The sequence below is a fragment of the Melanotaenia boesemani genome, chromosome 9 (genome assembly GCF_017639745.1).
Source record: "Melanotaenia boesemani isolate fMelBoe1 chromosome 9, fMelBoe1.pri, whole genome shotgun sequence".
Lineage (NCBI taxonomy): Eukaryota > Metazoa > Chordata > Actinopteri > Atheriniformes > Melanotaeniidae > Melanotaenia > Melanotaenia boesemani.
The window spans coordinates 15,559,739-15,577,090 of NC_055690.1; the positions used below are offsets into that span (position 1 = coordinate 15,559,739).

The window sequence follows — 17,352 nt, forward strand, 5'->3', positions numbered from 1 at the left end:
TTTTGCTAACTTTAACCTCGTTGCATTTCCACAGCCAACTGTAACCTTACCTGAGAGGCGGAACATCAGTCAGATAGCGATAGATTCCTTGGCTACAGATTAGCATGACACTATTGCAGCACACCTCCCTTAAAGTATAACCAAAACATGACTCAGAAACAAAGGAGGAAAATAACGGTTAACTAACACTGTTTTCTTTCTTCTTGGCGGTATTTCTTAATGCCATTTTAAATGGATATTTAATTAACAAAAAGAAAATCTGTTGCTCTAAACAAGAAGCCGCTCCTGCTTTGTTTTTATGTCAGGTCGAACAGGAAGTGATTTTTTTTTCTTAACCAGTCAACGGATTGGTGTGTCAAACTCCATGCTTTCAGGTCAGGTTGGTTAGCTTGGTATCCCATCGGAAGGGTCCCAGCAAAGTAGGACAGTTTGGGTCGGATATTAGGGCACCCTTTCTAGTTTTTGCATGTGGAAACACAAAAAAATGCGTCCCGACCTGGCCTGCACCTATCAGTGGAAACAGGGCTTTTGCTTGCCAGTCAAGCACAGTGATCCCTTGGTCATTAAACCAGGTTTTGGTTCTTCTGGCAGTGTGCGCAGGTGCCTAGTCCAGTTAGAAAATAAAGTCGTCATCACCAAAAGGCTTTTCTGCCAAAGGAAGCATGAAGTGCTCTAAAATCTCCTGGTAGATGGCTGCATTGACTCTAGACTAATAAGAACAGTGGACCAACACCGGCAGATGACATGGCTCCCAAATCAACACAGACTGTGGAAGCGTCACGCTGGTCTTGTGTCTTGGATTGTTGCCTCTCCATTCTTCCTCCAGACTCTGGGACTTAATTTCCAAATGAGAAGCAAAATTTGCTCACATCAGAAAAGAGCACTTTGGACCACTGCTCAACAGACCAGTTCATCTTTTCTTCAGCCCAGGTAAGAAGCTTCTAACATTGTGTTTTGTTCAGTAGCAGCTTGACAAGAGGAATACAACATTTAAACTCCATGTCCAGGATCCATCTGTGTGGGGTGGCTTTTGAAGCACTTACTTCAGCCCACTCCTTGTGAAGCTCCCCCATATTTTTAAATGGTATTTTCCTCCTCAGGCTGTGGTCATCCCTGCTGGTTGTTTTACCTTTTTCTTCCACACTTTTCCATTCCACTCAAATTTTTATTGATGTGCTTTGATGCAGCTTCTTTTGCAGTTACCTTTTGAGGCTTTCCCTCCTTGTGGAGGATGTCAGTGATGGTTTTCTGGTTAACTGTCAGGTCAGCAACCTTCCCCATGATTGTGAATTCTACTGAAATAGACTGAGAGACCAATTACATTCTCAGGAGTCTTTTGCAGGTGTTCACAATGTGTTCAGTGGGTACCCACTACAGCTAGTGCTGTAGCATTGGAGCAGTATACAATCAGTTTCATCAAATCTTTATTAATATACTAGTTAAAATAGTTCAGTGAAGTCCAGCCTTCTCTGTCCTGCTCAGTTTCCTCCTCAGGTTCAAACTGGACTAGACTTGGGGTCAACTGAGCAAGTTTATGCATGCACTAATACATGGATCCAGACATATCACATAAGGAATTCCAGTATCTTGCTTTGGCTGTCTTTGAAATCCTGGTCATGGTGTTAGTTCAGTACATAGTACACAGTACATAACAACAGGCTCACCATCAGTTTCCCCACTGAGATGTTTGGCCTTAGTGGGCTGTGGAATGGGGTCTTCATTCCGACCACTCTCTTCACTCCTGCTTGTTTCCTGTTGTGGAGGATGGTAATCAGCATTTTCCATGAGGTTATCAGTGTGTGAGAGCACCTTTTGAGTTGGACAACTCTACTCCTGAGTTGTCCAGAACACCACCCCCAGCACTAGTTCAAGCGCCTGTGACAGAGTAAAATACTAAATAAATAGATTTTCATGAGAAAAAGAACATAAAAATCAATGTAAAGTTACCTGTTATGCTGGATTTATACTTCTGTGTGTAGCTGACGCTGGTGAAATTTCCTCATGTTGCAGTTTCTCTTCCGAATCTGAAGGTGGCGCTAAGGCTGGTATCAGCCGGTGAACTCCATAGGACAGAGTTTTATGATGATTAATTTCAGATCTGGCAGGCATTTTCTGTTTTAGAACAACAGAGGCCGACATGGTGCAGTGTCTTCACAAGCTCATGGAGGCAAACGAAGAAATAAATATATTATGTGACGTTTTTAAAAAATATTGTGGTTATTGTACAAATTCCACAAGAAGATCCAGAAATGCGGAAACATGTAATCATAAACTGACAAATCACAAAAGAGTGCCTCCACGTAACCATGCATTGTAGCAGGGATACATGTCAGGTTTCAAAGTGGTGCCTATCAAGACTCCGTTGACCTGCACGGAGCCTACAGCAGTGATGGCGTAACCTATCTTACGTAGAGTATAAATCCAGCTTTGCACATGCATTATATGTTGTAAACTAATGTTTTCTAAAAGAAACTATCCAAACTACATTTTCACTCATTCTTTATGCTAATATTGAGCTAACATTTTTATACATATCACTATTAATACATTGATCAAACAAGATTAATATGCATGACGGAACTAGAATCAATAAGTACATTTTATGGGATTTTTTTTTATCTTGTTGACATTTGGTTGGGTGTGTCTGCCTGACTTTTCAGAGGTGTTTGCCACCATCTTGAAATTAGTTTATTGGGTGTTTTTCTCTTCTGACACCACCAGTTAGCAGTATACATGTCCACACTTGTGTACAACAGGTTCCAGTTACACAGACTTCAGTATTATGGTGCAGAAAACCAAAAATCCACTTATGTGGACACCAGGTCATAGGAGAAACTCTACGGAATATCATTGCTATTCATGTTAATTACAGAGAAATTGTGCAGTGCTGAGCTTAGCCATTATGAAACAGGGCAGCAATTAAGCAGAAATCTGACAGACTTCAGAGTTTCTCAGTTTGCCATTATAAGGTGAGAGGCAAGAGGGTGGCAAGGCAGCATAATAGATTAAATTTCAAGGTCATGCTGCATGAGATGAGGCTGATTCAAAGTTTAATCGGCTCACTTGGCTTTATCTTCTCCTTGCTGCCGATAATGGATCTCCTCATCAGTGAATTAACATAAAACTTCAAGGAAGACTTCAGTACATCTCCTAGTATAGAAAAGTGCTGCATAATTACACTGTCCTTAAACGCCACTGAGTCTGACAGGGTCTTTGGAAATATGAACATGCTACTCACAGGTAAGATGTGTTCAAAAGAAAAGATCAAACTTACAGCTGATTTAAGATTGATACTTTTATAGCTCAAAATAAGGCTTCTCGTTGTGTGTTCAAAGGTATGCACTGTTGTCACACCTCAGCATACCTTATGCATATTCTCATATCATTTAGGTTGCCCCTAAACAAATTAATCATTTCTTGAATTAATGAGGCAAAACTCATCATGAGGAGGGCCTGAACACTTTGCTGTCGCCAAGGTTTATGCCTACTGTAGTGTTAGATCACATTTTGACGAACATGGGCTCTAAATTAAAGAATCTGAAGAACTATAGGCGGATTGCTCCACAAAATCCAGATCATAAAGCACAGTCTGTGCCAGTTTTTCTTTAAGATTGTTTTCCTAATGTTACACCCACTCCTTCACTGATCACAAGCAATAGAGGAAATTACAGCTAAGAGTTGTTAAATTAATTAAAACCATTAAATGCAGATGGGAATTAGATGGTTTGGTGGAGCTGCCTTTCCAAAGAACATATTTGTAAAATGTTAATGATTGGATCAAATTAATTAGAACTATTGATGCAGTACAACCTGCAACCCTTGAGGATGTTTTACCTCCAAACTACCACAGCAAATAAAACCAGACATTCTGGTTTGTGCACACAAATTTTTTATGCACTCTTTTTAATGCAAAACACTGGCTGCACTGTGGTAATGACTAACAAGTGCTTGCATAATCAAGCAATTATGCAATGCAAATAATGAGTGTCTCACCTGACATTTGTTGAGCAGTGCAGCAGGTATTAAACCTCTATTCCTGTCCGACGATTTGTGAGCCTCATTCAGACACAGAGTTCTGTTTGCAATATTAATTTACCTCTTTTTTTTTGCCCTCATTTGGAGGTCTTGTTGAGAGAAAGTGCATTTTCAAGGGAGCTGTTAACAAGATTCTAATAAGATCAAGCCCCAACAACTACAAAGCTGGGATCAAACTCTCAGTGGCACTTAGCTGGGATATTGGGATTTCTTAGTTTGCAGCCCCAGTACTCAGTAAGCAAGAAGTTAAACAAGTTACTATGGGTTAAATTACAAGGTGACATGACAGGTTTTTGTTGCACTTCCTCCTGAGCAAGACAATGATGTCTTTGTCCCTGAGCTGCTTTTACACATCAGCTTCTGTGGAAGGAATACACTGGGTATATGCAAATAATTGTGTGAGGTACAGCTCCCGCATCACAGAATATATTATGACGATTTCCTACTCTCTGTCACAAATGGAAGAAACTTAGAAACATCTGAGTCTATTTCGAAAAGATCCCCTTGAAAGCAGAGTTCATACACTACAGAGTGAGCACTTTACAGAAGCTAACAGCCTCTAAAGAGATGATCTGTTTTTTTCCTCGTAGCTTTACATCAGAGTATCTTGGGGAGGAACTTGTCTCATTCAGGGCAGAAAAAACAAGCAGTGAAACTGCCCAAACAGAGAACATGATTTAGAGAGATCAAGGGAAAAGTATTCTGCTTTATCATAAGAATCACATAAAAGAAGGCAGAGCATTTCTTTTTCTAAAGAACATAAAAGAATTGAAGCTTTGTTTATTCTTTGAGCAAGTTTGAATTTGTCCTCAAATCTTAACTTTTGGAAGGACTAAATTATTATTAGTAATTAATCAGATGGGACTTGTGTTTTCACTTGTCACCAGCACACCTGCATCAGTTGTTGTGGTCACAAGGATGGCATCAGTGGTGTAGCAACAGTCGTTAGCTGTTTTGTTCCCACACAACAGATGAGTCTGGCTATTTCAGATGTCTATGCCTCAGTGAAATGTTTCTCTTGTGGATTTGGGTAGCTTGCCGATTGGTTCTAAAAACATATGTATTGTGATTTTAAAACCCTGACTGAAAGCATAAATGCTGTCAGCAGGGGTCTTTACTGCCTGAAAGAATTTTCTAAAATTCAAAGTGGCAGCATCACAATGCTCGCTTTGTCCAGCTCAAAGCCCGAATCCTTCAGTGATTACAGAAAAAGAAAACAGCAAGTTCACACATTACAGAGCTAGATTTATTTATTTATGTATTATTTGTATTATATATTTTTTTTATTATTCAGCTTTGCCTACAGCATGAAATCTGGGAAAGTGGAAATGGCATGGCTGGGTTCTTGGAAAGCTCTTGATTATAGAACTAGTTTCACCTGCTAGGACTCTGCTACGACTCCAGCACACCTGGCTGCAATTAAACTCACACAGAGACGTGAAAGGAGAGTGAGAGAGATTACTACCCAGGAACTGGCAGCAGCTTTGGGATGAAATTATTTTAAAAAAGTATAAAGAGCAAATAGAAAAGCCAAGATGAGAGTAATCTTATTGTGAACATCCTTTTTAGGCATTTTCAAGAGGTGTAATAGAAAGGTTGACTGTAATATCTAAACACGAATGAAAGCATCCTCTATGATTTTTTTATTTTTATGTGAAGAGTTGATGCAAATAGAGGAAAATAAACAAGATCTCTGACACTGCAAACTTTTCACTCCTATGTGCCTAGCACTAGTTAACATAAAATTTAAATACTGTTAATCACTGAAATAAATAAATTGAAGACCTCTTCTTTTTTCTCTAGTATTTGGTCAAGGTATGAGTTTTATCTCCTTACTGAGGTTTTTGTTCCCATTTATAAACCACCACTACCTGAGGTGGCAGTTATTCACCTTGAACCAGCTACTGGAAAAAGTATTTTATGTTTGTCATTTTTGAAGCTTGGGGTCTCTCTGGGCAATTGCTAAATGTAGTTTTTATAATCCATTTAAAATGCAGGAAAACACTGTTTATCATTCATGTTGTTGACTGGATTATTTAATTTAAAAAGAAGTATTTCAACCATGATGGGTATGATGTTAGCAAAAAATGTCAAACTGGGAGTCAATCCAGTCTCACATAAAAGCTGCATGGAATTTTGGTGGGGGTAGGGGGTACTACTTTATCACATAGATATGTAGGAGTAGTGCTGACACTATGTTCTCTTTGCTACTTATAATTCCCAACAATCCATCTTTTATTCCTTGATCTCTTTGCTCTGCACTCACGTCAGTCATGCTCTGTGCATTTTTGTTACTTTTACAAGCAGAAATGGCTGGAAGACGGATGTTAAGTTCCCTGCTCGATATTTTTCTAAAGTAGAATTGGTTGATTCAAACATGCTCATTCCCATCAACACAAGTGCCTGAAGCAAACAACTGCCCTCCAACACAGATCTGTCACTATGATGTGACAGTGGGGATTGTGGAGGTGCTTTTATCTTCTTTGGATGTCAGACTCACTGCTTAAATGCTGTGATGCAGGAGGCACAACAATCACACAAGCTTCTTTTCTTCCCAACAGATTTTTCAGAACCTGCAGTAATCAGTCTTGACATCTATAAGTAAAGGTGCCTGTTATAGATAATGAAAAGTACTAGATTATGAAAACGATAAATGATTTACAGTGTTGTGCACTCTGTTTAACCTTGTAAGGAAACGGCTTAGTCAGGGTTGCTTCCTTGGAAAAAGTCTTCCAAATCACATCCTCCTTAGGGTACAAGATATTCCTTCTTTGCATTGAGAAAACATAATGAAACAGTCATTCCAAGTAATATAAGGTCAAGGCAACAATCCAACCATCAATTACACTAAACACACACAAAAACTTGAAAAATTAACAAGGCTGTTGACTTGTTTGTAACTGTTAGCTTACTTATTTTGATTTCTTATTTTATTATGACAGCAAACATGAAAAATCAAACCAAAAAGCATATTTTAATACCATGATTGACCCATCTTTTGTTTTTTTGTCTTTAACATGTTTAGAGAACACAGGAAATTCACAAATGCTTCACTGAAATTCAGACATAAACTTTTTGACATCACAGAGACACACAAGACGCCGCTCTCTGCCTCTGAAAAAAAATGTTTTTCTTTCTTTGATTAGAGCCAATCATTATTATCTGTGTGATGCCATTTCACATACACATAAATCAAAGCAGCACATTAAGGAAAGTAATTACATTGTTCATATGTTGGAAAATATTTGTTACTCAGTCAAGCTATCAGAAGACTTATAAATTAGATCTGAAGGTTCAGTGGAAAGATTTCTCTAAAGCATTTTGAATTCAGTTCATCTGAATGACATCAAACAGAATACAACTTGCTAAAGAAGTATACAGTGATATCTGTAGAAGGTATATTTTATGTAAAGTAATTTAAGGACAGTGTAAATAAAAAGAGCACAGATTATGTAAATATAACCGGAAAGTGCTGATGGGCAGTGGTACTGGTGTTTGAGTTTCACTAAAATCTCATTTCAGAAAATGTGTCAAACCTAAATTATGCAAACTGTGTGTTTTGTTGTTTGTTCAAAAACTTAGACGAAAAACATAAAAACAACAAACTTTTCCCAATTAGCTAGCCTTGACTGTATATAAAGTTTAATATATCTCATCTGTGCAATACAGAGCTCCACTTATCTAAAATCTGTTGATAGAATGAGCTTTACATGTCACACGCTTACATTTTCTGACTATTGACCTTATTCTAAAAATGACAATATTCCAATTATGGTGTTTTATGGTACATTCATATTTCACATGTACTGACTCATGTCCACATTACCTCTCCTATGCACCTGCAACATTGGGCTCCATCCAAAAGCTTTATATGTATCTCCCTCAAAATTCTGAGCACCGCTTATTCAAACTGAGGTGACTATGGGAATATTGCTGTTGTAGAGGGAGACATGATATTGTTGGCAGTTGCAATAAATGGAAATGAAGCTGTCATAGTTTATAGAAGGTCAGTGCAAGATGTGGCAAGAAGCAGGCAAGGTTAAATAAATGTCTAGTTTTTAATGCACTTTCTATTTTGCTACTAGCAGTGTGCAACTCTTGTGGTTCCAATAAGGAGGCTGTGGGAAAATCACCTGATCATTCAATTGATTTGTGATCTCCATAACTATTTTCTCTATGGATTTTATTATACCTCCTGTGTTCCATGTTAACACAATGCAATGTTTGATAAGCTATGATACATTTTATCTGCTTCTCATTCCCCCATTTATACAGCATCTTCAACACAGATATGCTTGAACATTGAGACTGAGACTAACTTGCTTAACTTCTGCTCCAACATCTGATTATGTTGTTTCTACAGCTCTCAGTCAGATCTACCGCTCACTTGTTATTTCCAATTTGGCCTCTCTCTAAAGTTCAGTCCATCAATCAATATAAAATGCAAAGCACAAAAATCAGCCAAAACTTAATAAATACAAATTAGTCCAGTTGGTCCATTAGAATCAATCAGAAATAAAGCTACAGTATTACTCATCTTGTCATTAGAATCGTTTATTTATACCTGTATACCTCTGACAATATTTGAATGTCTCATTTATACATATATTTATTTTTGTTCCTGCCCCCCCCCCCCCAAAAAAAAAACAAATTAACCAAAAAAAAAAAAAAAAAAACAGTGTATTCTGTTGTGTCTTTCTGTACTGACACATGTTGTTGCTTCTTCCTTGAATCAGAGCATCTGATGGATGGTGGCTGCTCAAGGAGACAGTGCAGGGCAATGCCATCTTTTACTGTTGCCACACACTGTCTTGGGAAGTGTCTTGCTTGATCTGTATGTGAACTGCACACACACACCCACAAACACACACACACACACACACACACACACACACACACACACACACACACACACACACACACACACACACACACACACACACACACACACACACACTAATCCATTAATGTCTAAACATCAGTAAAGCTACTTACTCTTGTAGCTGAACTCATGCTTGTTTGTGTATTAGTCCTTGAGATAACATTGTTCTTTTCGGTACCTTGATTGTACACACACACACACACCTACACGCACGCACACACACAAACCCACAAACATACATGCATACACACACACACACGCACGCACATTAGCTTGGTAGGAAAACCTGACATCAAATCAGATAAAGTGCCTTATGAACCCTACATTAATACATGTCGGATAGTCAAGGGGATGCATAACCGCAGGGGAGCACTCTTCTGTTGTTGAAGATATTAGCCACTACAAAGTGGGCTTAACCTTTACTTGCTTTGACTTGATTAACAATCAATAACTTGCACTCAAAAGAAGGTCCTTTACAGATATGTTAAAATCACTGTTTCTTCATCCATCATTCCTCTTGACGTCTTTCCTTGTTTTCTTTTCCAGTCTGAACCCATACAGCTATGATGAGAGCTGTGTGTCCAGCAGTGTGGACCACCTACCTCTGGCTGCTCTCCCTCTTCTTGCCATTGTGTCTCCACGCTACCAGGATGCCGTGGCGACTGTCATCGATCGAGCCAACCAGGTTTATCGCAGTTTCCTGCTGTCAGAAGATGGCCAGGGATTTGCAGGGCAGGTCAGTTGTGTCTCCTTCTGCTCAGTGAGAAAGAGGGGGAAGAGCACTCCATGTAAGTGTAAAATCACTTAATAATGGGCTTTGGTCATTAAAGTAAAGATTGCTTATGAGTGGGCTGTGTGATCCATTGAAACTGTGGGAGCTAAGCACATATCAGAAAGCTTCAGATCATAATTGCCACATTTCCCTCCCTTGTACATTACAACTTGTAAGTGTATTAATTGCGTATTATCTTTTATTTCTTTTAAATACAGATTTTACTTTTCCTGTTTAAGTTTAATCAGCATTTGCAAATTCGGGATAAACAAAAGGAAATACCTATCAAAGTTAGTATAAGGTAAACTATATCATACACTGTATGGAATTAGGACACAATGAACGTAATACTCTTCCATCCAAGTAAAATATGCTCATTCACGCCTCCAAATGTCCTCCTGCAGCGATTGTCACTGACTTAACATGAAGAGGATGTTGAAATAGTCTGTTTTCCGAGCAGGTTTGCCTGATGGGTGACTGCGTGGGTGGAGTGCTGTGCTTTGACGCTCTGTGCTTCAGCAACCACCCGAGGCCTGGCAGCCCCAACAATAGCAGCAGGAACAACAGCACTGAGAGCCTGAAGGTAGGAGCTCGATGTTTTAGAGATAACACAATGATGGCACACTGGGCCATGTGGGGGTTTAGAGGAGCTCATACGAGAACAGTTCAGTGGTGTTCCAAGATTACATGCCTGTGTTATAGCTTGTATTCATCAGTGAAGTTTAATGCAAGAGAGAACATGCACATAAACAGGAATGTCCTTGGCACAACATTGAGCTCCCTGGGAACTAAAAGTGACTCTCATAGATAAAATCCAACTCTTCTATATCTATTTTCTGCCAGTTCTTTATATGTTATAGCTACAGTTTGCTTTTAATTATGTCACTGTACTGCACTGACTATGCCCTCAATACTATGTTTTTATTAAGCATCTTTCACAAATGTACAAAAAAAGATCATTTTGAATGTCACAGTTTATTTTCAATAGCTGATCTGGATCTTCCTGACAGTCATTTTAACTATTTTCCTGTGATCCTCATTTCACATATTTATATAATTTGTGCTTAACTGCCATCCAAAGCTTGTTTTTTCATGTTCTTTTATTCCCTGTTAAATGTTGCATTATCCCCAGTTTCTCTTCCTCCCTATTTTTGGATCCACTCACAACTAATAGATTCACTCTTGCGGTGGCACATTTTCTCCCTCCCACTCTCGACAATTAACCTGGGAAAATGCATCAAAACTCCCATTATATTATGTGTTTTCCTGACATACAGGGTGTGCAGAATTATTAGGCAAGTTGTATTTTTGAGGATTCATTTTATTATTGAACAACAACTATGTTCGCAATGAACACAAAAGACTCATAAATATCAAAGCTGAATATTTTTGGAAGTTGGAGTGGGGCTTTTTTAGTTTTAGTATCTTAGGAGGATATCTGTGTGTGCAGGTGACTATTACTGTGCATAATTATTAGGCAACTTAACAAAAACCAAACATATACCCATTTCACTTATTTATTTTCACCAGGGAGACCAATATAACAACTCAAAATTTACAAATATGCATTTCTGGCATTCAAAAACAAAACAAAAACAAATCAGTGACCAATATAACCACCTTTCTTTGCGAGGACACCCAAAAGCCTGCCATCCATAGATTCTGTCAGTGTCTTGCGTGCAGCAGCAACCACAGCCTCCCAGACACTGTTCAGAGAGGTGTACTGTTTTCCCTCCCTGTAGATCTCACATTTGATGAGGGACCACAGGTTCTCTATGGGGTTAAGATCAGGTGAACAAGGAGGCCATGTCATTATTTTTTCTTCTTTTAGACCTTTTCTGGCCAGCCACGCAGTGGAGTACTTGGATGCGTGTGATGGAGCATTGTCCTGCGTGAAAATCATGTTTTTCTTGAACGATGCTGACTTCTTCCTGTACCACTGCTTGAAGAAGGTGTCTTCCAGAAACTGGCAGTAGGACTGGGAGTTGAACTTGACTCCATCCTCAACCCGAAAAGGTCCCACAAGCTCATCTTTGATGATACCAGCCCATACCAGTATCCCACCTCCACCTTGCTGGCGTCTGAGTCGGAGTGGAGCTCTCTGCCCTGTACTGATCCAGCCACGGGCCCATCCATCTGGCCCATCAAGACTCACTCTCATTTCATCAGTCCATAAAACCTTAGAAAAATCAGTCTTATGATATTTCTTGGCCCAGTCTTGACGTTTTATCTTGTGTGTCTTGTTCAGTGGTGGTCGTTTTTCAGCCTTCCTTACCTTGGCCATGTCCCTGATTATTGCACACCTTGTGCTTTTTGGCACCCCAGTGATGTTGCAGCTCTGAAATATGGCAAAACTGGTGGCCAGTGGCATCTTGGCAGCTTCACACTTGATTTTCCTCAGTTCATGGGCAGTTATTTTGCGCCTTGTTTTTTAAACACGCTTCTTGCGACCCTGTTGACTATTTTGAATGAAACGCTTGATTGTTCGATGATCACGCCTCAAAAGCTTGGCAATTTTAAGAGTGCTGCATCCCTCTGCAAGACATCTCACTATTTTTGACTTTTCAGAGTCCTTCAAATCTCTCTTCTGACCCATTTTGCTAAAGGAATGGAAGTTGCCTAATAATTCTGCACACCTGATATAGGGTGTTGATGTCATTAGACCGCACCCCTTCTCATTAAAGAGATGCACATCACCTGATATGCTTAATTGGTAGTAGGCTTTCAAGCCTGTACCGGTTGGAGTAGAACAACATGCATAAAGAGGATGTGATCAAAATACTCATTTGCCTAATAATTCTGCACACACTGTAGTCACAGTCGTGACTGAGGGTTTTATTATACGGTAAGTTGCACGTTCTCCTTTTTCCTTTCAGGATAACTCTGGTCTGCTGGTGCAGTCCAGCCCAGGTCTGAGTTCCAGCAAGAGGCTGAGTAAGAGTAACATTGACATTTCTGTGCCCAACGAAGGCCAGGGCGGTCCGCCACTCAGCCGGAAGCAGAGCGACTCGTATGATGGAGACACTTCATCTACTGGCCAGCACAACTTTTTCTCCAGGTGGAGTCTGGCATTTTAAAGGCTTTTTCAGTTTATATACCTGTATGTTAAGATTAGATTGGAGGCAATGTTCTTAACAAACAGGACTGATTTGGGTTTTGGTATTTTTACAGGCAGGTTTTTAGGTGTTCAAAGAATCTCAAAAACATATCTAAAGGGAAAATGAGGAAAGAAAGCACACACTCACATGTAGGTTAACACTCCAGCAATACTTGTAGTACATAACAACTTTATGGTTAGACCTGTGCATTTTGGCTTATAGCTTCAGTCCGGGTCATCGGATCATGTCACAGTCAGTATTTAAAGTAAAGGGAAATATGAATCGGAAACTGAATCCACACATACATCAACTGATATATAATCTGAAACAATGGATTGTGCACATGGCTTTGGGCTATTTATACTTGCATGAATTCATAGTTCAGTGAAGTTAGAAATGTAAATCAAACATTCATATGATTGGATCATTTTTCATTTTGACAAATAAAAAAAAAATGTGTTACATAAACGTTACCAAAGGTAAAATAGAAGCATCGACCATCAGTATAGGCTGGTAGCAGATATTTTGCCATCTGTTGCTGTCAAGCAACATTTGTCACTCAGTGATGACTATGTTATGGATTCATCCAGATGTTGTGTGATGGCCTATCATCCGGGTTCTTCTGCTAGTGTCACTGTGTCTCACCCCAGCTTTTTATCAATATTTGCAGCTCGACTGCCTTGCCTGCCTATCTATTTCAGCTGGACTATAAATAGCCCGTTTTTGCCTGTTCCAGACAGTCTGAGGAAAATGACCTCTGTATGTGAATGCACCTGGCCAAAGATGGGCTGGAAGTGGTGCAATGCCATATTTTTTCAATAGAAGGAACCTGTGTTCTGTTTCCAGGTCATATGCTCCATTAGGCTTACACTATTGTTGCCACCAAATATACTGTAGGGTCCCATCAATCCCCAAGATTGCCACAGATGTGTCATGGATGTGCCCTTTTTACCTTTTATTGCCTTTACACTCCTTATTTAGCCCCAGCAAGACTGAGAATGAGATTGACCATAGCTTCTGAGGGTGCTCCTATCTCCTTCAAACCTCAGTGGATATTCCCACTCACCAGGAGAGCTTATTAAATCTCCTTTTCCAAGACAATGATCCTCACATCAAAGCAGCATCTCAGTTGGAAATCTACCTCTAGTTTGCAATATTTCCTTCTGTACCTTGCTTTGTTTTACTCTAATTGGAAACAAATCTTAAGCTCATGTGCAAATGATCACACAGAACACAGCTTTCAAGAAGACTCTGGAGACTGTGCTCAGAAGATGTTTGCCATTTATTTAGCTAGAAGTGTTTGTTTTACTGTATTTTAGTTGTGTTGATACAGACAACTTTAAATTACAGATGCTCTGAATAAAATCAAAAACTTGAACACCTAATTGGACATAATTGTTGGCATTTAGAAATGTGTTTAATAATTAAAAAAAAGGCCCATGCAATTAGAAGTATTATCCAATTTACATGAGGGAATTTACTGAATGCTTGTCATGTTTATTAAACATATTGTCAAGGCCCAATTAGCAAAGATAACACTTCAATTCCTACAGCAAGTGGAACAGTCTCTCAGGTACAATAGATGACAAGTGCACTTACTCAGAGCATGGAGTTTTTATCATGTATTATCAAGATTGTGTCATTTAAGACAAGAGGCTGCTTACAGAGGTAGAGAAGATGAACTTATCCAGTCCCTTCCTCATGCTCATTCCTACTGCCGTTGCAGTGTTTAAGCATATTAGAGGGAATCACTCACCAAATTTAAAGGTACTCTCTTTTAATGTGGCCGATCTTAGAAACTGAGATATTTAGCTGCAGTAATAAATTTTCAGCAGCAAAGATGACAAGTAAACATGAGAAAGAAGACAAAACCCAAAATAGCAGCAGAAAGTAATCAAAGCACTATTGATTTGGCTTTTACAGATGGCCGGAGACTGTTGGCTAATCCTTCCTCCACATGTAGGACTTAATGGGGAAATGTTGGCTGTTAAGCAGAAGGATTGAGTCAGCAGTGGAGGATGTGTCTGTGACTGCTCGGCCGTTCAAACAGCTGTCAGTGTGGTGCAGCCTGTGAAGACTGACTGAAGAGCTTCTCAGTCTGAGTCATAAAGGCTCGGTGCTGACAGGGACTCCAGAATGATAAAACAAACCAGCCAACATTTGAATCAGAGCAAAGCTAACCGATCTCTGACTCATTTGCTTCAAGAAACAGACATTTTCTTTTCCAGTTTCAACACATGCATCATGACATCTAAAAGTTCAGATTAACCCTGACATATTTTTTAATGTTCATTGCACACAAATCCTGGAGCCTAGACTCACTCTGCTTTTGGCTTACTGAGTTATCGTCATGCACTTTCTGAAATACACACCTTCCCAAATCATAGGAATTAAAGGGCCATAATTTTGCCTGAAGAGTCTGAGGTTTTTCCAGTAATATGATTATTGCATCCTGCATCATAATTATTTTTTAAATTTCTTGCATCACCACCACTTACTTTAAATCTTCATGTGTCTCCTCCAGACTTTTAATAAACTTTTATTTAAACCTTTTTTTTAATAAAAAAACATGTAAAGAGAGAAAAAAAAATCATATTAGGACATTATTAAGAGTGTACAAAAATCATAATAAAATCATCTTAAAATCATGTAAAAATCCAATCTAATCAAATTATTAAAAACAAGCAACAGTCTAGATATAAGTTAAGGGAAACTCTGCAGATTTTATGTATAGGCCCATGAGAAAAGAAATGTCTTTAACAAGGATTTAAAAGTGTCTGCATCTGGTATAAGTTGAATCTCCACTGGCAGTTTGTTCGACTTCTTTGCAGCATAACAGCTAAATGCTGCTTCTCCATGTTTAGTCTGGACTCTGGACTAGCTGACTGGAGCCTTTGGATGTAAGAGCTCTGCTACTTTAATACTCTAAACATTTCACAGATGTATTCTAGGCCTAAACTATACTGGAATATGTAGACTATCTTTTCTGTGACTGACTGGAAGCCAGTATAAAGATTTTAAAACTGGTGTGATGTGTTCAGATCTCGTTCTAGATGAGCTGTTGTTCTTATTGGGAAGTCCTGTTAAAGGACCATTACAGCATCCAGTCTATTGGAGATAAACACATGGATGAGTTTTTAATGGTTTTTTTGGAAGACAACACTTTCAATTCTGTTGATGTTTTTGAGTTGGTTAAATGCTGCCTGGTGACAGGTTTGATGTGGCTGCTGAAAATCAGATCTGAGTCTTTTAACACACCAAGGGCCCAAGTGTCAAGGTAATTTCATGATACTGACCCTCTTCTCTTTGCTACCAAACAGAAAAATCTCAGATTTGTCCTAATTTATTTGTAGAGAATACTCTCTTCAGTTGTTTATTTGTTCCAGACACTGACACAGTAAGTATATTGGGCTGAAGTTGTCTGGTGACAGATACACATAACGGGGTCTCAAGAGGACAATGTAATTTCAGTAACACATGTTTTCTGTCTGATCTTCAGTTTAATGAAGGAGAGTGTGGAGGTGCGTGGTGGCAGTAGCACCAGTCTGGTGTTGAACCCTGGACGCTTTGAGTTTGAGGTGTCAGACTGCTTCCTGCTGGGCTGCCCATTGGGCCTTGTGTTAGCCATGAGACGCACTGTGCTGCCAGCCGTCCAGGGTAAGACTTCAGACACATGCAAAATGGAAAATGGCCATTTCACTTATGTAGCACTTTTCATTACACACAGACTTACAATGTTTTTAAAGTGGCCTTTTGTGGAATAATTATTAGCAGTCTTACCTGCAGGAATGAGTGCTCTCAGCTTGGAAAAGTAGAGCTCGCTCAAACTGCTAACTATGAAATTTTGCTGTTTTGAGTTATTTTAGATGAAAATTGGAAATTTATTGATTTTCCAAACTGATAGTGCTCTGTCTGAAGCCTACTGCTGGTCAGACACTAATAACTTACTAACACTTTATACAACCTCACTTTAAGTGGAAAATGCTATTTTTGTTTCCTCATCTGCATTTCATTACATTTTCACCTCAATAAGCTACTTCACCCACATTAAATACAATTTTACATCAGAGAGCTACACTTCAGACTGAAGTCATTACTTATTTTGCTAATGGACTTGTTTTTCTGTTGTGTTTATGTGTCCCTCAGTGAGTCAGCTTCATCCAGCTTGCTCCCAGATCTTCAACCTGTTTTATCCGTCGGACCCTTCAGCCTCCAGACTTGAGCCGCTGCTTCAGCCTCTCTTCCACAAGTTGCCACCGTTTGCTGTGCCGCGCTACCAGCGCTACCCCCTTGGAGATGGACGCTCAGTGCTTATAGGTATGATTGGTGATTCGACCCATTGAAATCAGTTTGCTAGTGAGGGAGAACTGCCTTTCATGAATATTTCAAACCTCATTCTGGTGTAAATGCAGTGCCAAATTAAACTTTTGGAATTTTTAAAGCTGGTGTAAAACCTCTGAGGAAATCTGTTGGTGGGACCACACTCAGAGACTCCAGGACCTCCTAATGTGAATTTTTACAAACACACATTTTCACAGATACGGATGAAGGACACGCAGATCCTT

At 39.3% G+C, this 17,352-nt stretch overlaps 1 protein-coding gene across 3 annotated transcripts in view; it reads left to right on the forward strand.

Moving 5' to 3' along the window:
- The window catches only part of pitpnm3 (PITPNM family member 3), a 111,543-nt gene that overhangs the window by 73,464 nt on the left and 20,727 nt on the right, over positions 1–17,352 (forward strand). For all 3 annotated transcript variants that reach the window (XM_041995176.1, XM_041995177.1, XM_041995178.1), the window contains 5 exons: positions 9,464–9,653; positions 10,150–10,272; positions 12,566–12,747; positions 16,287–16,444; positions 16,934–17,104. In XM_041995176.1, the coding sequence (XP_041851110.1) occupies positions 9,464–9,653; positions 10,150–10,272; positions 12,566–12,747; positions 16,287–16,444; positions 16,934–17,104 (824 nt within the window). The remainder of the gene's footprint in view (positions 1–9,463; positions 9,654–10,149; positions 10,273–12,565; positions 12,748–16,286; positions 16,445–16,933; positions 17,105–17,352) is intronic.